This window comes from Anser anser (genome assembly GCF_964211835.1).
Source record: "Anser anser genome assembly, contig: HAP1_SCAFFOLD_36, whole genome shotgun sequence".
NCBI classification, from domain to species: Eukaryota; Metazoa; Chordata; class Aves; order Anseriformes; family Anatidae; genus Anser; species Anser anser.
In genome coordinates, this window is record NW_028154189.1 from 2,174,541 (window position 1) to 2,199,535 (window position 24,995).

Consider the following 24,995-nt stretch of genomic DNA (forward strand, 5'->3'; position numbering starts at 1 on the left):
AGCTAATTACTTTTAATTTAAGTATTAAAAGTTAAGTTACAAAAGTTCACAGGCCCTGAGATAACAGAAGGGAAGCCCTTCTCAAGCTAAAAGATCTCATTTTTTCAGGAGCGGCCTCCCTGAATCCAAAGAATCCTCTCTCTTTCACAGGCGGAACAGAGCGTCCGTTCTAACTCCTTCTCAGATGTGGAAGAAGAGATCAAGATGACCAGTGCCTGAAAAAAGAGGCACTCTCTTTTTAGGGCAGACAGATAGGCATAACAACTTTTATCTGTTCTCAAGCACAAGCGACCCCAAGACAAATGGGTTCAAGGATCTTGAATCAGAAGACTGAATAGCCAACGTACACTGGGAACACCTGACTTGGACCACGGATGCCTCATGCAGATTTCTGCTGAGTTCTGACAACTCGGAAAGCATCTTTTACAGGAAGAGACCAGAGAATTTGACTCATTAGTGTAAAACTGGCACAGGCAGAAATCTCCCAAATTACAGATGGTCAAGCATATTAGTTAAAAAGAGATTAGAGTGTGACTAGAGAGAAGTCTCAAACTCTTGTTATATACTTCAATTTCTCTCCAAGGATGGAACGACTACGAAGTATTACCATGCCTGACTGGCCGTAGAGGGAGAGAGAGGAAGCGAAAGACTTAGAAAAGCACCTTCCCTTCATGGCCCTCCCGCCCCCAAGAAAAACTACTGACAGACTAAGGTTAACTGCTTTGAAAGGGCTGTGTGGGTGAACCCACTGTCTTCGAGTTCAAGCTTTCTCCTGCTGAAACTGCCAACAATTATGCCAAGTACAACAATGGTTTTGCAATACGGATAAACGTCTTCCAGACTGAAACGAAAAAGTCTGACTTGTGTTTTTGTCTGTGCACAGACAACTAAGCAGTAAAGAGCAATGCTAAATTACCGTGATAGCCAGAATGCACAAATACTGCAGAACGGTGACAGAAAGTGCTATAACACAAACCAAAAATTACCTCCACCAAATCGGTTTTGTCATAGTCTTCCCGATGTTTGTAAATACATTGATTAATCGTGCCATATACTTTTTCCAAGTGAAATACGTCAAATCCCTTAGTTAGCTCAATGACAGTGTGCAACAGTTTCTGAAGAAAACAATGGGGAAAAAAACAAATAACCTTACAAGAGCACGAGATCCTTTGAATACGCTCTTTATGTTTCCAGAGGTTCAACAGTAACAAGTGACATCCTACTTTTCTTACGCTCTTAAATAAAATGTGACGCTTCAGAGAACAGATTAAATATCCCATGTGATTTCAGTGGAGAAAATGAGTTCATTTTTCATACTTCAGAGAAAGGAAAGGCTTACATTTCAGACAATCTTTTATTACTAATCAATCTATCACATCTATGGTCATAATTGCAAGTCAGCTGCTTCCAAAGCAGCAGGGAATGACACGATCCTCTTTGTAGGATAGTTGCTGCCACAGCAAAGCCACTGTTGCATTTCACTAGAGAAGCCGTTGCAGCAGCACAGGGCGCTGTAAAAAGCATGTTTTGAAGCTGGGCTACAGATCTTGTAGATACAGCTGTGCCAGCTGGAGAAGGAAGCATCCTTAGGCGATTCCCTTTACCCTTTAGCCAAATGTGTACCATGCCTACAACTCTGCTGGCAGAACAGATTGCTCAAGCACCCAAAGCAAAGTTAGACTAGTTAGTTCAATCCTACCTTTCAATTCAGGGCTGGATAAATAGTAGAGACTGCTTGTAGCAATTACCAATCTCTCACACAGTCGTTTCTATTACCAAAGATGCAGAGATGATAATCTCTGGCACAGCCACAGTGACAAGCTAGTGGCAGCACCTTCTTCCACCGCCACAGCTGTTCACTATTGCTGTGAGACTGTGAGTATGTAGCTTTAGAGAGCAGCCATGCCAAACGGAAATACTACTGCGCCCTGGAAATACTGCTGCTCATCATCTTACCATCAAACTCTGCCTCTGCCTGCCTCAGACCACCTAGCACAAAACCTGAGTATTCCCCTCAACTTCATTCTATACAACATGGAGATAAAACACACGGAAAACACCCAGAGCGCTTTCAGCTGCAGTAAACAGAAAAGGAAAATCTGAGAAAGGTCGAGGTCCCATGTGAAACTGTACCTAACTGCTGCCATGTAGATGGCTGCACGCTGATCAAGAAGTTCACAGTATCACAGTATCACAGATTTCTAGGTTGGAAGAGACATCAAGATCATCGAGTCCAACCTTCGACCTAACACTAAGTACTCCACTAAACCATATCGCTAAGCTCTACATCTAAACGTCTTTTAAAGACCTCCAGGGATGCTGACTCCACCACCTCCCTGGGCAGCCCGTTCCAATGCTTAATAACCCTTTCGGTAAAGAAGTACTTCCTAACATCCAACCTAAAACTCCCCTGTCGCAACTTTCGCCCATCCCCCCTCGTCCTGTCACCAGGCACGCAGGAGAACAGACCAACCCCCACCTCTCTACAGCCTCCTTTAAGGTAACTGTAGAGAGCGATAAGGTCGCCCCTGAGCCTCCTCTTCTCCAGGCTGAACAAGCCCAGCTCCCTCAGCCGCTCCTCGTAAGACTTGTTCTCCAGACCCCTCACCAGCTTGGTCGCCCTTCTCTGGACTCGCTCGAGCACGTCCATGTCCTTCCTGTAGCGAGGGGCCCAAAACTGAACACAGTACTCGAGGTGCGGCCTCACCAGAGCCGAGTACAGGGGCACAATCACTTCCCTCGACCTGCTGGCCACACTGCTTCTTATGCAGGCCAGGATGCCGTTGGCCTTCTTGGCCACCTGAGCACACTGCTGGCTCATATTCAGCCGACTATCAACCAATACTCCCAGGTCCTTCTCGGCCAGGCAGCTTTCCAGCCACTCATCTCCCAGCCTGTAGCTCTGCTTGGGGTTGTTGCGCCCCAGGTGCAGGACCCGGCACTTGGCCTTGTTGAACTTCATGCAGTTGACCTCAGCCCATCGCTCCAGCCTATCCAGATCCTCCTGCAGAGCCTTCCTGCCCTCGAGCAGATCGACACACGCACTTAGCTTGGTGTCATCTGCAAACTTACTGAGGGTGCACTGGACGCCCTCATCCAGATCATCGATAAAGATATTAAAGAGAGCCGGCCCCAGTACCGAGCCCTGGGGGACACCACTAGTGAGCGGCCTCCAACCAGATTTGACTCCATTCACCACAACTCTCTGGGCCCGGCCACCCAGCCAGTTTCTAACCCAGCGAAGCGTACGCCAGTCCAAGCCCCGAGCAGCCAGTTTCTTGAGGAGAATGTTGTGGGGAACTGTGTCAAAAGCCTTACTGAGGTCAAGGTAGACCACGTCCACAGCCTTTCCCTCATCCACCAAGCGCGTCACTTGGTCATAGAAGGAGATCAGGTTCGTCAAGCAGGACCTGCCTTTCATAAACCCATGCTGACTGGGCCTGATCGCCTGCTTGCCCTGCAAGTGCCGCGTGATGACCCTCAAGATAATCTGCTCCATGAGCTTTCCTGGCACTGAGGTCAAACTGACAGGCCTATAGTTCCCCGGGTCTGCCCTGCAGCCCTTCTTATAGATGGGCGTCACATTGGCTAGCCGCCAGTCAACTGGGACCTCCCCTGATAGCCAGGACTGCCGATAAATGATGGAAAGCGGCTCGGCCAGCTCCTCCGCCAGTTCTTTCAGTACCCTCGGGTGCATCCCATCCGGTCCCATCGACTTGCGCACATCCAAGCTCCGTAGCAGGTCGCCAACCATTTCCTCATGGATAGCGAAGGCCACATCCTGCTCCCCATCCCCTTCCACCAGCTCAAGGCACTGGGTGTCCGGAGAACAACCGGTATTGCCGCTAAAGACTGAGGCAAAGGCGGCATTAAGCACCTCAGCCTTTTCCTCATCCTTAGTAACTAGGTTTCCCCTCGCATCCAGTAAAGGATGGAGATTCTCCTTAGTCCTCCGTTTCGCGTTGATATATTTGTAGAAGGATTTTTTGTTGTCTTTAACGGCAGTAGCCAGGTTGAGCTCCAGATGAGCTTTGGCCTTTCTAATTTTCTCCCTGCACAGCCTCGCTACATCCTTGTAGTCCTCCTCAGTGGCCCGCCCTTTTTTCCAAAGATTATAAACCCTCTTTTTTCTGCTAAGCACAAGCCGCAACTCTCTGTTGAGCCAGGCCGGTCTTCTTCCACGCCGGCTCGTCTTTGGGCACGTGGGGACGGACCGCTCCTGTGCCATCACGATTTCCTTCTTGAGGAGCGCCCAGCCTTCCTGGACTCCTCTGCCCTTCAGAACCGCCTCCCAAGGGACTCGGCCAACCAGCGTCCTGAGCAGCTCAAAGTCAGCCCTCCGGAAGTCCAATACAGCAGTTTTACTGGTCCCCTTCCTGGCCTCGCCAAGAATAGAGAACTCTACCATTTCGTGGTCACTCTGCCCAAGACAGTTTCCAACCACCACATCTCCCACCAGTCCTTCTCTGTTTGTGAAGAGAAGGTCTAGCGGGGCACCACCCCTGGTAGGTTCACTGACCAGCTGCGTCAGGAAGCTATCTCCCACGCTCTCCAGAAACCTCCTAGACTTCTTTCTCTGTGCCGTGTTGTGTTTCCAGGATATGTCCGGGAAGTTGAAGTCCCCCACGAGGACAAGCGCCGACGATTTTGCAACTTCTGTCAGTTGCCTATAAAACTCCTCATCCGTCTCCTCATCCTGGTTCGGCGGTCTGTAACAGACCCCGACCAGGATGCTAGCCTTGCCGGCCTTCCCGCGGATCCTAACCCACAGGGATTCAACCTTATCATTTCCAGCCTGGAGTTCCACAACATCGAAAGATTCTCTAATGTAGAGAGCCACGCCACCACCCCCTCTGTGCTGCCTGTCCCTCCTGAAGAGCCGATAGCCAGGCATTGCAGCACTCCAGTCGTGGGAGCGGTCCCACCACGTCTCCGTGATGGCAACCAAGTCGTAGCCTGCCTGCTGCACGATGGCTTCCAGCTCCTCCTGTTTGTTACCCATGCTGCGTGCATTAGTGTAGATGCACTTCAGCTGGGCCATCGCCTTCTTCCCCGGCCTAGCCATTGTTTCCCCTGGCACAGCTCCAACAAGCCTTGTTTGAGCCCCGTCCCCCTTCTTCCCTAGTTTAAAGCGCTCTCTATGAGCCCCGCCAGCTCCTGGCCTAGGATCCGTTTTCCCCTTGGAGATAGGGACCCATCTGGGGCCATCAGGCCAGGTGCCGAGTAAAGCTCCCCATGGTGAAAAAAAACAAAATTTCTGTGCTGGCACCAGCCTCTGAGCCACCTATTAACCACGCGAGCTTTCCGTGTCCTCTCCGTGCCTCTCCCTTCCCCCGTAGGGATAGACGAAAACACCACCTGCACTCCCGCTCCCTCCACCAATCGTCCCAGCCCCCTATAGTCCTGTTTGATAGCCTTGAGGCTTCTCTTTTCAACATCGTCACTGCCAGCCTGGACTATCAAAAGCGGGTAATAGTCAGAGGGGCGAACCAGGTTTGGAAGCTTCCTGGTAACGTCTCTGACCCTGGCCCCAGGGAGGCAGCAGACTTCCCTACGTGTGGGGTCAGGCCGACAAATAGGGCCCTCCGTTCCCCTGAGGAGGGAGTCGCCCACAACAATCACCCTTCTTTCTTTCTTGGTGGAGGCAGTCCTGAGGCGTGGAGTCAACTTCCTCACCTCAGGCATCCTCCCGGGTAGGCTTCCTACCTCATCCTCACCCACCGGTCTCTCCAGCTCCAGGGCCTCAAACCTATTGTTCAAGGGCACCTGGGAAGGCGGCACCGGAAGGGGAGGGCATCTCCTGCGAGGTTGAGCAGGGACCTGCCTCCATTCCTCCTCAACTCGCAGGTCCCCTCCCTCTGCCCGATGGCAACAGGGCAGGGGGTCCACCCCCCTTTGGAGCATCTCACCCTGGTCCCTCTCCCTCCGGTCCTGCAGGGAGTCGCTCCACCAGTCTATCTCCAGCTCGCACTCCCTGATATCCCTCAACCTCTGCACCTCCTCCTTGAGTTCCGCCACCATGCGGACCAGGTCGTCCACCTGCTCGCACCTCACGCAAGCAGTCTCTCTGCCCCCCGCCGATGGCAGCAAGAGGCTCAGACACTCCCCGCATCCGGAGACCTGAACTGCCGCGTGTTTGGACGGGCAGTCGGTCTGGGTGTGTACTGACTTCCTAGAGAAAGCACCGTGCCTGGTGGAGACCATCGCAGCCCAGCTGACGGGAGAGTGCCGTTGGAGGAGTTGTCCCTATGGGCGGGTGTGAGCGCTCCGCCCTGCCTGCCCGCCCTGCCTGCGCTCACTGCCTCGCTAACTGCCGCGTCACTCCCCCCGTGTCACTCCCTGTTCGCCGCGCTCCTGGTCGCTCGCGCTCCCTAAGGGCTGCCTTTGAACGGCCGGGGGGAGGAGCTGTCGCTGACGCTGCTGGCTCCGCCTACGCCTCGTCAGCCTCCCTCACGAGGGCTGCCGGTGCCTGGCGGCTCCCTCACGTAGGCTCGATGCCCGAAAAATAGCCCTGCCTGTCCCGATCCCGCGCTCCGCTGCAGCACGCGTCTGCCCCGGAGCCGGTCGCCTCGGCAAGTTCATCAGGTTCGAGGACAAAGGAGCAAACAACAACAACAAAAATCCAGCTACTTCTTGAGGTTTACCTAGCTGACTCTGTGAAAAACCTCTATGGCTTTTCCATATATATTGGCAGACACGAACAACAGAGAAACCTGGAATCTGCTTCCTTAGGAACACGCCTTTAAAAAGTTAGTATCGCCTCTACAAATTAGGTCACAGCTTAAGGATGTGACAAAAATTGTGTTGACAAGCCCCTTTACCAAAGAGGATTCTTATCTGCTCATAATCTCCCCACACAGGATTCATGCAGCACAGAAACAGCAGTCCTAATCTGTTTTGGGCCAACCTCCATGACTCCTAGCAATTTTCCTAAATTCTAATTTCCTCGTTCTAATTTCTAATTTCCCTCATTCTGCTCTCCACTCAAGATGGTCCTTACTCATGCCCTCTCCAACTCATGCAAAGGAACCTTTTTCCTCACGTACCTAGGGCCACTCTTACCCATTTCCCCCACTGGAGCCTAGGATAACCACCTTCCTCCCGTGAGGGATTGGCAAACCCTTATTACACTGCAATAGTATGGATGGGTGTCCTGGTTTCAGTTAGGACAGAGTTAATTTTCCTCCTAGTAGCTGGTAGGGTGCTATGTTTTGGATTAGGATGAGAAGAGCACTGATAACATGCTGATGTTTTAATTGTCGCAGAGCAGTGCTTACACCAAGCCAAGGACTTTTCAGCTTCTCGCTCTGTCCTGCCAGCGAGCAGGCTGGGGGTGCAGCGGGAGCTGGGAGGGGACAGACCCAGGACAGCTGACCCAAACCGGCCAAAGGGGTATTCCATACCATCTGACGTCATGCTAAACAATATATAGGGGTGGCTGGCCGGGGTGGGGGCCGGCTGCTCGGGGCTGGGCTGGGCATCGGTCAGCAGGTGGTGAGCAATTGCATTGTGCATCACTTGTTTCGTACACATTATTATTAGTAATACTATTATCATCATTATTATTATTGTTATTCTTATTTTCCTGTCTTAATAAACTGTCTTTATCTCAGCTCGCAGGCTTCACTTTCCCGTTTCTCCCCCCAGCCCTGAGAGGGAGGGGGGAGGGTGAGCGAATGGCTGTGTGGTGTTTAGCTGCCGGCTGGGTTAAACCACAACAATGGGAAATCCTAATACTGCATTTTGAAGGAATTTCAGAAAAGTAGTCGCTTATCCATGACTAGCTAGTTTATGTCAACCTGCTATCTTCAGGTTTAAAATCATCACTGCAAGAAATAAAGATCCTTTTCAGGTTCCTAATACATCAAAGCATGCAAAAAAAATTAAATACATAATAAACATCCCCAAAGAAAAGCCCTCAAACCCATCATAAAAATTGTTAAAACAACAATCATAACCAATAGTACTAAGCAGGTCATCAGTGCGGTATTTTAAAATTCAACGAGGCCTTTTACCTTAAAAATTAGGCAAAGAAACTGTCTCCTCAGCTACAGTTGACCAAAAGCAAACGGTAGCCTACAGAAATCTACACGAGGTGTGGAAACTAAACAGTCACGGTGCATTATAGGTTGAATTACTTCACAATCTAAATGTCCTTCCAATTAACTGTTTTAACTGGCATTGCTTAACAAATGACTTAATTTGCAGTTGTACAGGTCGCAAGAATATGTCCTATTTGAGTATTACAAAAACTTGGAATTAGACATACTTTGAGCTCATAGTGATCCACAATAACTACATTGTCTGGCTCTGTGGAAGCTTCCACAGTGTTCTCATCTGTTGCTGTCCTACCTGAGAATGTCCAGTAGGAGTCAGTTGAAGTGTCTAAGAATCTGGAATGACACAAATGTCTTCAGTCAGGTTTTCTGTTTATGTAGAATACAGTCTCAATGAAGTATCCTGTACCTGCAAAACAATCTCTTTCTACAAATACAGAGACAGAATTGTTATCATCTTCACTGAGAAATACTTGGCTTCTCCCTTCTTTCCAGCTAACGTCACTGCTCCATACAAATTTGAAACTGAGACAGAAAACAAACACCCCCCAATCAAACAAAAAGCAGATGTTCCTTGTGAACACTTAGATCCCAATTCCATGCCCAAGTAGCAAAATGCTGAAATATTTACAACCCGGTAAGAAATGTTCTCTGTGGATATCCAAAATCATCTAATCCATCCAAAGGCTACTGTCCACACACAGCATTTATCCATCTATACATCTGACAGATTTTTTAAACTAGGCATAAAAAGCACATCCTCACCTGCAGGTCTTTGATCTGGGTTGTATTCTAAGGCATTGTTACAGATTAGATCAATATCCTTCAGAAAGTCTCCTGCACTTAGGTATTGGGGCGAGTCAATTTTACTGAGAACTGGTGAAAGGTCCATTGCCTCTTTAATGACTGTTGCATAACCAGGTACCTGCCAATCAAATAGATGTGTTCAGAGGTTTTCTTACACTTGCACGCTGTCTACCAAAATCATTTGGAAAACTTTCAATAAATGTCTTCTTAAAACCCTGAATACTTGTGACGCATCAGAAGATGCTGAAATTAACCACTTCGCTTCTCAAAAACGGAAGGGCTCTTTCAACTGGCGTTACAGCTGCTACGAGAAGAAAAAATGAAGTAGGGAGGTCAGAAGCATGGTAGAGAAGGAACACCGAGGGTGGGAGAGTCATTTCACTTTGCTTCAGAAAAATCACAGCAATGAAATCTGAGTAAGCCATCCGACATTCTCTTTGTTGTTGACATTGAGAAAAAGGCGCACAAATTGCACCTCTGAGGCGTCTATTCCAGGCATCTGCTTTAGAATGAGATAACTGGGCTCAGGGGTGCTCATTTCTTTACTCAGACCGTAAGAGGCGCCTAATGACTAGTTTGCATGAGGACATATGTATTTGTCTAGATGTTTCACACCTCAAGAACCTAGGAGGAAAGGGGAAGAAAAGTCAGCGCATGCCTACGTGAACAGGACTTTGCTGATACGCGGGCATATTCCAGTTACATCTGTCTTTGAAGTATATGCCCCTAGTTTAGACTTTTTGAATACATGAAAGGAGAAAAAGGGACCTAAGCAGCAAATGGGAGGAAAAAGAAAACACACAGCACTTCAGGCTGATCTCATATTGAGGAGTTCCAGATGAAACAGAGAACAGAATCTCAAAACTTCTTTTACAAACTGCTGCTTCTACTCCTGTTCCCACAGAAACTGACAGTCCAATAAAGAGCTTCAGACTTCACTAACATAGTCCTGTAAATACTGTTTGTAATTATAAAGAAAGATCTCTGTGCTTTTCAGTGCTCTAACATGCCTACATATCAAAGCCTTTTCATGAGCAAGCCGTGGTGGCATTTGGTCTGACGGTTTAGAATGAAACCAGGGCTTTCAGCGAATAATCCAATCACAGATATTGGAGAGTCAGCAGAAGTAAAAGCCCTGCCTGCTTCTTGCAAAATCACAACAGTGCACTAGAGCAGTCCTAAAAACAAAGTTAAACCTTCCTTCCCCAAAATGCTGAGAAATACAAACACTGAGAAATTACAAGTACACACAGATAAGATGCTACGCACAGATCAACGCTCGTTTACCTTCTGTGGGTCAACGGGCTTTGTAAATTCCACGAAACGTCTGTCAGTGGCAAGTCTCTGAGTAAGCTCCCTTAAGAAAACTCTAAGTTCACGCAACGTATCCTCCAATTCCTCCTCCAGCAGTCCTACTTCTTCCTCTGTCGGCTCTTGAGGCTCAGCTGGTGATGCTACAGGCAGGACTTCCAATGTCCGGCGAACTTCAATTAACCAGGAAAAATTAGCCAATTCACAGTGCTCAAATACAAGCAGATGAAAAATTACCGATAGAAAATGACCAGCAAAGAAAATACCAAAGAGCTAGTAACTTTCAGTTAGGAAGGTTTTAGATGTACTTCTTAGATCCTCACCTGCTTTCTTTACCGGAGGCTTAACAGTTCCATTTAGAGTTAGGTCCTCAAAAAATTTTGTTCTGTCTTCCTTACTCGTAAACTTCTCCAAATTCCTTAATAAATAATTTTTGGATCGAAAGCAGAAGGAGAAAAAACATTTCAGATTTAAGGCCACAAAGAAATCATACTCTATTCCAAAAAGATGAGTACCTGTTAAAATTACTAATAACCTGAAGAAGACAAACTGAAGTTATCTTCTTGGCCTTAAAAGGCTACATTTTCACAGTTTAGCATGGCAAGTTCAAATATCACCTTTAAGAAACACCTGCAGAATTACATTTCAATGAAAGGATTGTGCAATGATAAAGTAATGGCATTCACCACATCCAAGATCGCTTACTTTGTATTTACTTGCCTTGCTGCCCTTTAGTTAGAACCTTTATGGCTATAGAGGGAAGAGAAAGGCTTCAGGAGACAAGTGAGGGCTTTTTGCTGAGTTTTTATTTCTGTACCAAAAGAAGGTGTCTGAAGTAGCTAGCACTTCTTGGGTTTCCTCCATTATTCAATTTCTAGTATCAAAAGGGAGGTAAGGAATTTCAAGACTTATTTTAGAAGGAATTTAGAACCAGCACACAAACTGCTGCGGAAACTTAAGCACTTTCAAAGCAGTTGACAATAAACACACCTACGTAAGACCCATTCTCTCCCCCAATAACTGAGACAAAATAATCAGAAGGAGAACAGCTTGTTCCTGTTTTGAACACCTTCCTTTAATGTAAACGCTCAGAAGTCATCCAAGTTATGCATGTACTTTTACTACAGTTTGTTTAGGAATACAACTATAAATTGATTTCAAAGTTACTTCAGCAGAAACTGGATCTCGGCTTTCCAGCTTAGAAAGCTTTGGCTCATATTTGGCTCGACTTGCTGAGGCGACCGGCTCTGGAGCAGACGTGTGCTGCAGCGGAGCGCGGGATCGGGACAGGCAGGGCTATTTTTCGGGCATCGAGCCTACGTGAGGGAGCCGCCAGGCACCGGCAGCCCTCGTGAGGGAGGCTGACGAGGCGTAGGCGGAGCCAGCAGCGTCAGCGACAGCTCCTCCCCCCGGCCGTTCAAAGGCAGCCCTTAGGGAGCGCGAGCGACCAGGAGCGCGGCGACCAGGGCCGGCAAACAGGGAGTGAAGCGGGGGGAGTGACGCGGCAGTTAGCGAGGCAGTGAGCGCGGGCAGGAAGGGCGGGGACCCATCGTCGCTCTGTTGCAGCTGCCTCTCCCTTCGGTGCTTGTAACCTGCTTGCGTAGAACCTGACCATGGTATCAACCAGGCAGAAAACCGTGGCCTCCGCATCTCGTGCGGCATCTCCAGCCACGGTCACCAGGGTGGCTACTCAGACGGAGGGCTCCGGGAAACACGCAGCCGTCCAGGTCCTGGGCTGCAGAGTGTGCCCCAGCCTTCTGTCGGTCTCCGACAGCAGTGGTGGGTATGCCTGTGGGAGGTGTGCCCAGGTTGAAGAACTGCTCAGACAGGTAGCGGTGCTCCGGGAGGAGGTGAACAGGCTCAGGAGCATCAGGGAATCGGAGATGGAAATTGACTGGTGGAGGTGCACTCTACCCTCTCTGAGGCAGGCTCACGAGCCTGCCACAGCACAGGCGTCTCCTGTTATGCAGAAGACGGAGGTTCCCTCCTCCTGCCAGGCAGCGGGAGGAGACCTAGATCAAGGGGGGGAATGGAGGCAGGTGCCTATTCGGGGTGGTAGGCGAGCCCTCTCTCTGCCCACCTCACCTTCTCATCTACCCTTAAATAATCGATATGAAGGACTAGAACAAGACAATCTGAATGACAAAGTAGATAAAAACCCGTCCCAGTTGGAGGGGGCGCCTAAGACAAGGCGACCTACACATCGCATTGCCACATCATCCTTCAAAAAAGAAAGAAGGGCTATTGTTATGGGGGGCTCCCTTCTGAAAGGGACAGAGGGACCGATATGCCGACCGGACCCAACCCGCAGAGAAGTCTGTTGCCTCCCTGGGGCTCGGGTGAGAGACTTCGCCAAGAAAGTCAAGCGCCTGGTACGGCCCACTGACTACTACCTGCTACTGGTCTTTCAGGCTGGTAGCGATGAAGTAGCAACGAGAAGTCCGAAGGCGATCAAAAGAGACTTTAGGGACTTGGGGTGACTACTTAGAGGATCAGGGGCGCAGGTTGTGTTTGCCTCTGTCCTTCCAATAGGGGGGATCGAAGCTGAAAGGCGTGCTGCTCACATAAACTCGTGGCTTCGAGACTGGTGTGACCGGCAGAACTTTGGGTTCTTTGATCACGGGAAGGTCTATGCTACACAGGGCCTGATGGCACCGGATGGGATGTGCCTCTCTCGGAGAGGGGTAAGGATCTTTGGTCAGGAGTTGGCAGGGCTGATAGATAGGGCTTTAAACTAGAGTCGAAGGGGGAAGGGGCTAAAACCAGGCACGCCGGTGAAGACCTAAGGGAAGGTACGCTAGAATCAGAGGGGCTGTGTGCCAGTGAGGTCCTTCGGGCAGATCCACAAGGTGCTGAGTGTAAGGAGACACACCTGAAGTGCTTCTACACGAACGCATGCAGTATGAGGAATAAAATGGATGAGCTAGAAGTCCTGGCCCAGTCCCGCAACTACGACATCATCGGCATAAGCGAAACCTGGTGGGATGAGTCCTGTGACTGGGGTGTCGCGATAGATGGTTACAGGCTCTTCAGGAGGGACAGGCAGGGTAGGCGAGGTGGTGGGGTGGCGATGTATGTGAAGCAGGGGCTGGACTGTGTGGAACTTCAGGTCGGCGATGGCGAAGTTGAGAGCCTCTGGGTAAGGATCAAGGGACGAACGAATAAAGGGGATGTCGTTGTGGGAGTCTATTACAGACCGCCTGGCCAGGACGATAGCGCCGATAAATTATTCTTTACAGAACTAAGAGAGGCCTTGAGATTAACTCCCCTTGTCCTTATGGGGGACTTCAACTTGCCAGACGTTAACTGGGAGTGCCACACGGCTGACACGAGCAAGTCCAGGAGGTTCATGAAGCACCTAGATGATAACTTCTTGGTGCAGGTGCTAACGGAGCCAACTAGGAAAGGTGCCCTCCTAGACCTGTTGCTAGAAAACAGGGAGGGTCTGGTGGGAGATGTGGTGATTGGTGGCCGCCTTGGTCATAGCGACCATGAAGTGGTTGAATTCAAAATTTACGGTGACAGAAGGAAAAGTGCCACCAAAACCTCATCCCTAGATATGGGGAAAGCGGACTTCAGGCTGCTCAGGGAACTAGTCAGCAAGGTCCCCTGGGAAACTGCTCTTGAAGGCCTCGATGTCCACCAGTGCTGGTCATTCTTTAAGCGATGCCTCCTAGAAGCACAAGATCAGGCAATTCCTAAATATCGCAAGTCAGGCAGGCGGGGCAGGAGGCCGGCGTGGCTGACCAGGAACATTCTAATGGAGATTAGGCGGAAACAGAGAGTGTTTCGCTACTGGAAGGAGGGCCAGGTGTCATGGAAAGGATACAGGGATGCTGTTCGTGTTTGTAGGGAGAAAATTCGTGTGGCCAAAGCACACCTAGAGTTGGAGCTGGCTGTGTCTGTGAGAGAAAATAAAAAGGGCTTTTTCAGATATGTGAATGGAAAAAAGAGAACTAAAGAATACATAGGGCCGCTCCTTGATAGGGAAGGTCTCCTCACAGACAATGACATAGGCAAAGCAGAGACGCTTAACGCCTTCTTTGCCTCTGTCTTCAATGCCAATGATGGGCTTCGGGACCCAGGGTGCCCTGAGCTGGAGGACCGGGACGGTGGGGATGACAAACTCCCAACCGACCCTGAACGTGTGCGGGATTTGCTACTCCACCTGGATCCCTACAAATCCATGGGTCCGGATGGGATTCATCCGCGGGTGCTGAAAGAGCTGGCGGACGTCATCGCGGAACCTCTCTCAATTATTTTTCAACGATCCTGGGAATTTGGAGAGGTCCCAGTAGACTGGAAGCTGGCAAATGTTGTGCCGATTTACAAGAAGGGTCAGAAAGAAGACCCTAGCAATTACAGGCCTGTCAGTCTCACGTCAGTGCCTGGTAAAATCATGGAGAAGATGGTTCTCGAACTTATTGAGGTGCACCTGGGGGACAAAGCAGTCATTGGTCCCAGCCAGCATGGGTTTGTGAAGGGTAGGTCCTGCCTAACTAACCTGATTTCCTTTTATGATAAGATCACCCGTATGATGGACCAAGGGAAACCAGCTGATGTGATTTTTTTGGACTTCAGCAAGGCTTTTGACACGGTTTCCCATAGGATCCTACTGGACAAAATGTCCACCATACAGCTAAATAAAAACATCATACGATGGGTGAGCAATTGGCTAACGGGCAGGGCCCAAAGGGTTATGGTAAATGGGGCTGCGTCAGGCTGGCGGGCGGTCACCAGTGGGGTCCCTCAAGGCTCCATTTTAGGGCCGGTACTTTTCAATATTTTTATAAACGATCTGGATGTAGGAATAGAAGGTATTTTGAGCAAGTTTGCTGATGACACCAAACTTGGAGGAGTTGTGGACTCGAATGAGGGTGGAAAGGCCTTGCAGAGGGATCTGGATAGGTTGGAGAGCTGGGCGATCACCAACCGCATGAAGTTCAATAAGAGCAAGTGCCGGGTCCTGCACCTGGGACGGGGAAACCCTGGCTGCACGTACAGACTGGGCGATGAGACGCTGGAGAGCAGCCTAGAAGAGAGGGATCTGGGGGTCGTGGTAGACAGCAAGTTGAATATGAGCCAGCAGTGTGCCCTGGCGGCCAGGAGGGCCAACCGTGTCCTGGGGTGCATCAAGCACGGCATCGCTAGTAGGTCAAGGGAGGTGATTGTCCCGCTCTACTCTGCGCTGGTGCGGCCTCACCTCGAGTACTGTGTGCAGTTCTGGGCACCACAGTATAAAAAGGACATGAAACTGTTGGAGAGTGTACAGAGGAGGGCTACGAAGATGGTGAAATGCCTGGAGGGGAAGACATACGAGGAACGGCTGAGGTCACTGGGCCTGTTCAGCCTGGAGAAGAGGAAGCTGAGGGGAGACCTCATCACAGTCTACAACTTCCTCGTAAGGGGGTGTCGAGAGGCAGGAGACCTTTTCTCCATTAACACCAGTGACAGGACCCGCGGGAACGGGGTTAAGCTGAGGCAGGGGAAATTTAGGCTTGACATCAGGAGGGGGTTCTTCACAGAGAGGGTGGTTGCACACTGGAACAGGCTCCCCAGGGAAGTGGTCACTGCACCGAGCCTGTCTGAATTTAAGAAGAGATTGGACTGTGCACTTAGTCACATGGTCTGAACTTTTGGGTAGACCTGTGCGGTGTCAAGAGTTGGACTTGATGATCCTTAAGGGTCCCTTCCAACTCAGGATATTCTATGATTCTATGATTCTATGATATGAAGAAAGAAGCTGATTTTTTTATTAAAGCGTTTCAATTCTCTACTAAATTGCATTATTAGCAGTTTACCCAGTACAGCATGAAATGACACACTGTCAGAAGAAATCTCTTCAGTAAAAATATCTTTTTGTCATTTACATTTCAAGCACTGCATATTTTGCACAAATTATGCTGGTGCTGTCTTCTGAGCATTTTGGATCAGCTAGCGAAAAGGAAAGCTTGGAGAAGAAAACTAAAACACTAAAAAAACTAAAACACGTAGAGTAGCCTGTTAAGACACAACTATCCAGTCATGTAACGGGTCTGTCCTTACTTGTACGGCTCACAAATGTTTTTACTAAAGGTGATGTCAAACAACAATTTCCTGCCTAAATGTAAAAACACCAAATCTGCTTATGTTTATTTTTTCGAGTTAAAACCACATCAGTTTGTAAATGAAGCGTTTTGTGAATTTTAATGCTTTGATTGCACATACTGCAACAGCACAAGTTGTATATGTACATGTAAAAACAAAACAAACAGAAGCCCCAGACCTTAGCTGCCTTACAAACAGAATAAAAAACAAGGCTACAAAAAGTACACGACATGCAGTCTGATACAGAGCCATCTACTGAGAGCACACAGTCTTATGAGGCAAGGAAAACTACTTTCTGGATCCCACTGAGACCAGCATTTCTTTCCACAGACAGAGCTCTATTAACAGCACCTCCCAGCTTCCTGAGCTGCTAGCAACATCCTCACTGTAAAATTCGGTATGGAAAATGTGGATGTGTACAACATCCATAATGTTTATGCTTTTCTCTAAAAGAAAAGTGGATTTTCAGACAGAAGCAAACATAACAGCACATGAAAACAAGGCCACCTCCATTACCAATGAATTTTGCTTACCTTACTTGCAACTCAATTGATCCTTTACATACAGTCAATGAATCCTATGAGAAGAAAAAGAAAAAAACATACCCCTCTGCATATTTCTTCTGGCGGTGCAATATTTGTAAACAGAATGGATAGGTCCAGGGTGTGAATGGGAAACTTCTCCAAAGCATGCAACACCGCAGATGCAAAATAAGAAACCTGGCCATATCCTGCTTTTCCTACTATTAGCAGATGAGGCTGACACGATGTCGGTTTGTAGTAAGCACTCCTAGAACAAGAGTCATAAGAAAACAAGTTTAGAAATGAGGTGCTGAATAGACACACAGATGTTCCAAGTACTTTTCCTATATACTTCCCCATCCCCCCTCCCCCCCCCAAATAATCTCCATTTTCCAGCAAGTAATAAGCTGTTCTGTGATCAGGAAGACTATCAAAGCCCATTTTCTTACAATCTTGTGCCATTACTCCCCCTCAGAAATCCCGCCCATCTCTATCGTGTCTGCTGTTCATTTGGCTGGGCTACGTAATGACTCCTCAAGTGTACACATGGACTGTCTAACCAAATACATAGACGACACCTGATCTGCTACCTGATATGGGGGAGCACAGCAACTTTCTCTCTCAGCACACACCAATCTGGATCTCATCACTTCCCATATACACCAGTCTTCAGAAGGTCTCAAGTTGAAGTACCCGAGAGATCTCTACATCTGTCAAGTTTAGCCGAAATGTGGCCCTAGTTACTGGAGAAGGTAGCAAGAAAGGAGCAGAACAGCTTTTCTAGAAAAAAATGGATGTGGGCGCTGAACCACATGGGCCATATCTAAAGCAGCACACAACTGGATCGGTTAAATGACAGCGGTACATTAAACACATGTAAGATTTCCAGTTAATTTATTCAGTCATTCTAATTGTTTCATCTTCTTCCCTTCTGTTTCCTATTCGTTACTAAAGACGCAAGACTTAATTTTCAAGACTGCAAATTAATAGCCTGGCAATCTTGCTTTCCTACTAGGAAATATATTTGCGAGAAGCATTTGCTTTTTTTCCACTACAATAAGGCTGTACCTTTACTGGCTTAAATCAAGGATGCTAGAGAGTTAACTTTGCTCAAAAGGACAGAACATTTCCTGGACAGCACAGCAACAGAAAGTGAGAAAAATAACTGACGCGACTGTGACAACATAATCTAACTTTCCAACCGTGGGCTTACGTGACTTCCACATTAAAATACCAAAAGATAACACAATTTGGTGGCTTAATGGTAACAAATAAAAACACCGTTTGAATTTGTCTCAAGGTGTTTTAACAAGCCATTTCTCAGTTTTCCTTCTGCTACAGAATTCACTACTTGTTTAGCAGTCCTGCAAAACAGAAGGGCAAAAGGTGGCAACACAAATCCAGAAAGTTGCTTATTTTTAGCTAAAAGGACAGACAGCACGTTTATGTGGTCTGGAGTCTTTCAAAGAATGCCATGGATTAAGTAGACATGTTCTAGTAGTCTGCGGATCACTTTGGCTCGGGAGGAGAAGCCTGGGCTTTTCACTTTGATCATTTAGAGCAACTTACTTCATTAGAACTTTAGTCCCTTCACACTTTCTTCTTGAGAATACCGAGCACCCCTTCAACACACAAACTTGATGTTCCCCCTTCATCTACCAACCCTCACCCTTTTAACGGCTGAAACTGTTTACAAAGACTCAGCAGTCCTAAGAATGTAAACATAATGGGGACCCATCTTTCTTTACCTGCAGAAACAGAGGAATTTTTCCTCTCGTCTGTCAGGCATTTTATCTGGTAGTTCATCTCCAGAGATTGAGGATGCGTCGTCATCACTGTCAAGTATATCATCTTGTAAAATAGGATTTAAATTGTCTGAAAGACAAAAGAGGTTTGTTAACTTTCCTGAATAGCCTGTGCCTCTTTCTCTTGCATTAATACAGCTTCTAAATCAGTGCCAAAACCATTGCTTCATTTGAGGGCACACACACAATGCTACTTCCTAGAGTTCATCCCACCACAGATCTAAGGAGATGGCACAAGTCTCAATAAAGCTGTCTTATGTCCCACTGATGTGTATGTATAAGGTACGCTACTCTCTTGGTGATTTTTTTCCCTCTTAGAATAAAGAAGATTAGGAACAATTTCTGTAGCTGCTAAATAGCTATAAAAACAAGACCCTTTCTTTCTGGAGGAGGTTCCCACAATGAAAGCACGGGGATTAAGGATGTGATGGTCACAGAATTCCATTCGTCTAGGACTACTGAGACCTGACAGAGAGACCAATGCATCTTCTACGTAAGGCTCCTTAAAGATCACTGAAGGAGAAGATAGAAGGCAGACAGCAGAGCGGGAGCGCAATTACCAATCCCCTAGCCTCTCTGCTTCCACAATCATTTAAATTAGGAGACTGGTGAAATATCACGATAGCTAAAACAATATTTAGCTTAAACCAGTTATACTTGTATCCTGGTCCCGATGTTCTTCAGAAAGGAATTAAAAACACCAACCTAAAAATGCTTCCCCTCCACGTATCGGAGTTTTTATTTTTAAAGGAAAAGAGGCGCCTTATACTTCAAACCTTCAGTCAACCTCTACAAATGCTAATTGTCTTAGCTACTGTCAGAAGCAGGATGCTTTAGCAGAGAACGCATAGTCCTCTACCGGGTGTTGGGTCATTCAGAGCTTCTATTTGGCATTGCAGTTTAGAATCCAGAATAAAACCTATGCATTATATTCCAGATATTCCCAAAATAAACACACGCACATGCAAATAATAAAATTCTACCATCACTATGTCTGGAAGGTTTCTGTATGCTGATTGCACAAACCACAAGCTTTCGCTCTGGCAGAATTTTAAAGAAGTGGATGCTACGGTTATACCTTGCTGTCGGTCCTTCTTTAGCGCAAGCTCTGCATGCAGGAATGTCTTCTGCACGGCTTGTAAAATATTCGCTACTGAATTTTCAAAAAGCGGCTTAAAAATGGGTGACAGTGCTTGTCCAGGTGAAGCCACAATCCTGTTTGAAGCTGGAACAACCTTCTTCAGAGCCATAAAAAAAGCCTTTGCTTTTATTTTCATGGAATTAACGTCTAGTCGCAATTTCTCCCCACTTGCACAGATCGGAGGATAGCGTCGACACACAGAGCACAGCGCAGCTTCAGCACATAAGGATTTTATATCTGCACCACATTACCTTAATAAACAAAAATCAAATGTTACATTAGTCAAGGCCCAGGTTTACAATATGCAACATTTAAAGAATTTGTAATGCCAAAACTAAACAGGTTAACAGGGACTTGAAAGTGCTACCGCCCTGCAGGGAAGTTTTGTTATGTTGCTCACTGCCTGATATCCTGTGCTTATTAAGCCGAAGCAGACTCCTCATCAAGACTATACTCTTGAGGAAGATGCCCCAAAACCATTCAATGTTCTCAGACAACATGAAGAACGACAACAAAAATAAATAGATGAAAGCACCTGATTGCTACGAAGGCGTGCCAGCTGACTCATGGACTAGTTGTGCAGAAAGGCACAAGAGCTTGGGTACTGCCTGGCACAAGCTAAGATTCTTCAGAACTTAGTCACAAGCATTAATCCATTTTGTTTTCAGTCTTACCAATGCATTTCTCAGCTAGCTCATCAAGCAACAGGTGCGGTGGCTTAGGGATCCGGTCACGAGTATGAATCTTGAAAATTTCTTTTCTAGCATGGAAACAAAATCATCGCATTTTAGCTTGTCCTAAGTTTTCCTTAAAAACACCCACAAAAACAAACAAACCAAAAATCAAACAAACAAAAAACAGTCTTCCCTCAAAACCCCCCATATATTAATATACTTTTCTTATTTGCTAAACTTTCAAGTATTGTACAGTTACGTAATATACACTCTGCATTTTCAACCAGGAAATCCAGTATTTCTTAATTTGTTACACTGAACTTTTGATAGGAACCTGCAATGAAAGAAAAGGCATTTATACCTTCTATAATAAGTTTCCAAAATATGAGACCTAATGACCCAGAGGAAAATACTGGAATGAAAAATTTATCCAGAAACAGATCTTTTTTCTCCAAAAAACTTCTCTAAAATTGAGCAAACTTTCATTGTGACAGTCTCATTAGTTCATCAATTTTTTTTTTCAGTCAGTAAATTCGCAAAAAGCACTTCTAGCGCTGTGTTTCAAGCTGCTACAATTACTATAAAGAAGAAAATAATTATGACTCAAACTACTACCACTGACCCGGGGAACAATCAAATGCAAATACGTCCCCTATCCATTCATAAAGGAAGTACTGAGACCAAGAACACAATGTCAAGATGAAAGCGCCTACGTGGATTAAATAATTAAGCAAACGGGAACAACTTCGGGAATCAAAGATTTGATTACAGAACTAACTACTTGGTGGTATCATCTTGACCATATATACTCAGTACCACATTTGCCGACCACGGTATGACACGGTGTCTCCACATATCACTCTTTTGCTCACGTTGTAAATTTTTTTTTCTATAAAGTTGGACTTTGCCACGTTAGCATTAACGTTGAATTTAAGTTCTCACCTCTTTATCTGGCAAGTTGAAGAGGAACTCTCTGTCAAAGCGTCCTGGTCTCCGTAAAGCAGGATCTATAGAATCTAGTCTGTTGGTGGCTCCGACTACCACAATCTCCCCTCTGTTGTCCATGTCATCCAGAAGTGTCAGAAGTGTTGAGATAATGGAACTAGTAGAAAAACATAATTTAGACTTACCAGTTCAGTAAATTTTGTTACATTCCACATGACTTTCTTCCATGAGTAGTCAAAAAGGACAAGCTTTTTAAGGACAAGATTCATTTTAAGACATAAAAAAATAGGTAAGTTAACACAGACCACGTGCTGATATCTGGCTTAGTGTATTGTTTTCAGCTATCGTTTAAAATCACCTGAAGTTTAGTGGAAATGAGTTACGAGTTTTCAGGATAAATTAATGTGTTCACAGGAAATTAAGCAGGTTATCATCTTTTTTTTTTTGTTCCCCAAAGATCAAGCAGATTTTAGGTAGGTGCAAAAATGTACTGCCTATGAATTTGGTCTTGTTTACTGGACTGCACAGGAGCGAGGCCATCTACCTCATCAAAGAAAATAACTGAAGGTCGCATCTGATAGGCCCAGAATGAAAACACAGAGTAAAACAGCAGTATTTGAAGAAAAAATTCACAAAAACATTATGGTTGGAATGTCACCAAAACGCGATTTTTCACTTTAGCATCTGGGACCTCTACTGATAGAGCTAATGGACTATCTGGCATGACTAACAGAAGATGGCAGTCTTCTTGGCAAACAAGAAAAAAAAAACACGAGTCAGAACTTAATTCAATTACAGGTTCGGGAAGCAAGCTTCCTTTATGAATTTAAATAACCATGCTTCCAGCCTGCATCTGTTAGATGCTTTCATCTATTTACTTTTTGTTGTCGTTCTTCGTGTTGTCTGAGAACATTGAATGGTTTTGGGGCATCTTCCTCAAGAGTATAGTCTTGATGAGGAGTCTGCTTCGGCTTAATAAGCACAGGATATCAGGCAGTGAGCAACATAACAAAACTTCCCTGCAGGGCGGTAGCACTTTCAAGTCCCTGTTAACCTGTTTAGTTTTGGCATTACAAATTCTTTAAATGTTGCATATTGTAAACCTGGGCCTTGACTAATGTAACATTTGATTTTTGTTTATTAAGGTAATGTGGTGCAGATATAAAATCCTTATGTGCTGAAGCTGCGCTGTGCTCTGTGTGTCGACGCTATCCTCCGATCTATGCAAGTGGGGAGAAATTGCGACTAGACGTTAATTCCATGAAAATAAAAGCAAAGGCTTTTTTTATGGCTCTGAAGAAGGTTGTTCCAGCTTCAAACAGGATTGTGGCTTCACCTGGACAAGCACTGTCACCCATTTTTAAGCCGCTTTTTGAAAATTCAGTAGCGAATATTTTACAAGCCGTGCAGAAGACATTCCTGCATGCAGAGCTTGCGCTAAAGAAGGACCGACAGCAAGGTATAACCGTAGCATCCACTTCTTTAAAATTCTGCCAGAGCGAAAGCTTGTGGTTTGTGCAATCAGCATACAGAAACCTTCCAGACATAGTGATGGTAGAATTTTATTATTTGCATGTGCGTGTGTTTATTTTGGGAATATCTGGAATATAATGCATAGGTTTTATTCTGGATTCTAAACTGCAATGCCAAATAGAAGCTCTGAATGACCCAACACCCGGTAGAGGACTATGCGTTCTCTGCTAAAGCATCCTGCTTCTGACAGTAGCTAAGACAATTAGCATTTGTAGAGGTTGACTGAAGGTTTGAAGTATAAGGCGCCTCTTTTCCTTTAAAAATAAAAACTCCGATACGTGGAGGGGAAGCATTTTTAGGTTGGTGTTTTTAATTCCTTTCTGAAGAACATCGGGACCAGGATACAAGTATAACTGGTTTAAGCTAAATATTGTTTTAGCTATCGTGATTTTTCACCAGTCTCCTAATTTAAATGATTGTGGAAGCAGAGAGGCTAGGGGATTGGTAATTGCGCTCCCGCTCTGCTGTCTGCCTTCTATCTTCTCCTTCAGTGATCTTTAAGGAGCCTTACGTAGAAGATGCATTGGTCTCTCTGTCAGGTCTCAGTAGTCCTAGACGAATGGAATTCTGTGACCATCACATCCTTAATCCCCGTGCTTTCATTGTGGGAACCTCCTCCAGAAAGAAAGGGTCTTGTTTTTATAGCTATTTAGCAGCTACAGAAATTGTTCCTAATCTTCTTTATTCTAAGAGGGAAAAAAATCACCAAGAGAGTAGCGTACCTTATACATACACATCAGTGGGACATAAGACAGCTTTATTGAGACTTGTGCCATCTCCTTAGATCTGTGGTGGGATGAACTCTAGGAAGTAGCATTGTGTGTGTGCCCTCAAATGAAGCAATGGTTTTGGCACTGATTTAGAAGCTGTATTAATGCAAGAGAAAGAGGCACAGGCTATTCAGGAAAGTTAACAAACCTCTTTTGTCTTTCAGACAATTTAAATCCTATTTTACAAGATGATATACTTGACAGTGATGACGACGCATCCTCAATCTCTGGAGATGAACTACCAGATAAAATGCCTGACAGACGAGAGGAAAAATTCCTCTGTTTCTGCAGGTAAAGAAAGATGGGTCCCCATTATGTTTACATTCTTAGGACTGCTGAGTCTTTGTAAACAGTTTCAGCCGTTAAAAGGGTGAGGGTTGGTAGATGAAGGGGGAACATCAAGTTTGTGTGTTGAAGGGGTGCTCGGTATTCTCAAGAAGAAAGTGTGAAGGGACTAAAGTTCTAATGAAGTAAGTTGCTCTAAATGATCAAAGTGAAAAGCCCAGGCTTCTCCTCCCGAGCCAAAGTGATCCGCAGACTACTAGAACATGTCTACTTAATCCATGGCATTCTTTGAAAGACTCCAGACCACATAAACGTGCTGTCTGTCCTTTTAGCTAAAAATAAGCAACTTTCTGGATTTGTGTTGCCACCTTTTGCCCTTCTGTTTTGCAGGACTGCTAAACAAGTAGTGAATTCTGTAGCAGAAGGAAAACTGAGAAATGGCTTGTTAAAACACCTTGAGACAAATTCAAACGGTGTTTTTATTTGTTACCATTAAGCCACCAAATTGTGTTATCTTTTGGTATTTTAATGTGGAAGTCACGTAAGCCCACGGTTGGAAAGTTAGATTATGTTGTCACAGTCGCGTCAGTTATTTTTCTCACTTTCTGTTGCTGTGCTGTCCAGGAAATGTTCTGTCCTTTTGAGCAAAGTTAACTCTCTAGCATCCTTGATTTAAGCCAGTAAAGGTACAGCCTTATTGTAGTGGAAAAAAAGCAAATGCTTCTCGCAAATATATTTCCTAGTAGGAAAGCAAGATTGCCAGGCTATTAATTTGCAGTCTTGAAAATTAAGTCTTGCGTCTTTAGTAACGAATAGGAAACAGAAGGGAAGAAGATGAAACAATTAGAATGACTGAATAAATTAACTGGAAATCTTACATGTGTTTAATGTACCGCTGTCATTTAACCGATCCAGTTGTGTGCTGCTTTAGATATGGCCCATGTGGTTCAGCGCCCACATCCATTTTTTTCTAGAAAAGCTGTTCTGCTCCTTTCTTGCTACCTTCTCCAGTAACTAGGGCCACATTTCGGCTAAACTTGACAGATGTAGAGATCTCTC

The 24,995-nt window shown here is 46.1% G+C and overlaps 1 protein-coding gene across 1 annotated transcript in view; it reads right to left on the reverse strand.

Annotated features, from left to right (window-relative positions):
* Positions 1–21,468, reverse strand: part of LOC310890400 (ATPase family AAA domain-containing protein 2-like) — a gene marked incomplete at its 5' end in the record, with an annotated part of 28,220 nt that extends 6,752 nt beyond the window's left edge. Inside the window, 6 exons of the mRNA XM_083852758.1 lie at positions 987–1,115; positions 8,353–8,484; positions 8,823–8,982; positions 10,152–10,348; positions 10,499–10,730; positions 21,346–21,468. Of these exons, the coding sequence (XP_083708884.1) occupies positions 8,414–8,484; positions 8,823–8,982; positions 10,152–10,348; positions 10,499–10,730; positions 21,346–21,468 (783 nt within the window). The 3' untranslated portion in view covers positions 987–1,115; positions 8,353–8,413. The remainder of the gene's footprint in view (positions 1–986; positions 1,116–8,352; positions 8,485–8,822; positions 8,983–10,151; positions 10,349–10,498; positions 10,731–21,345) is intronic.
* Positions 21,469–24,995: the final 3,527 nt, after the last annotated feature.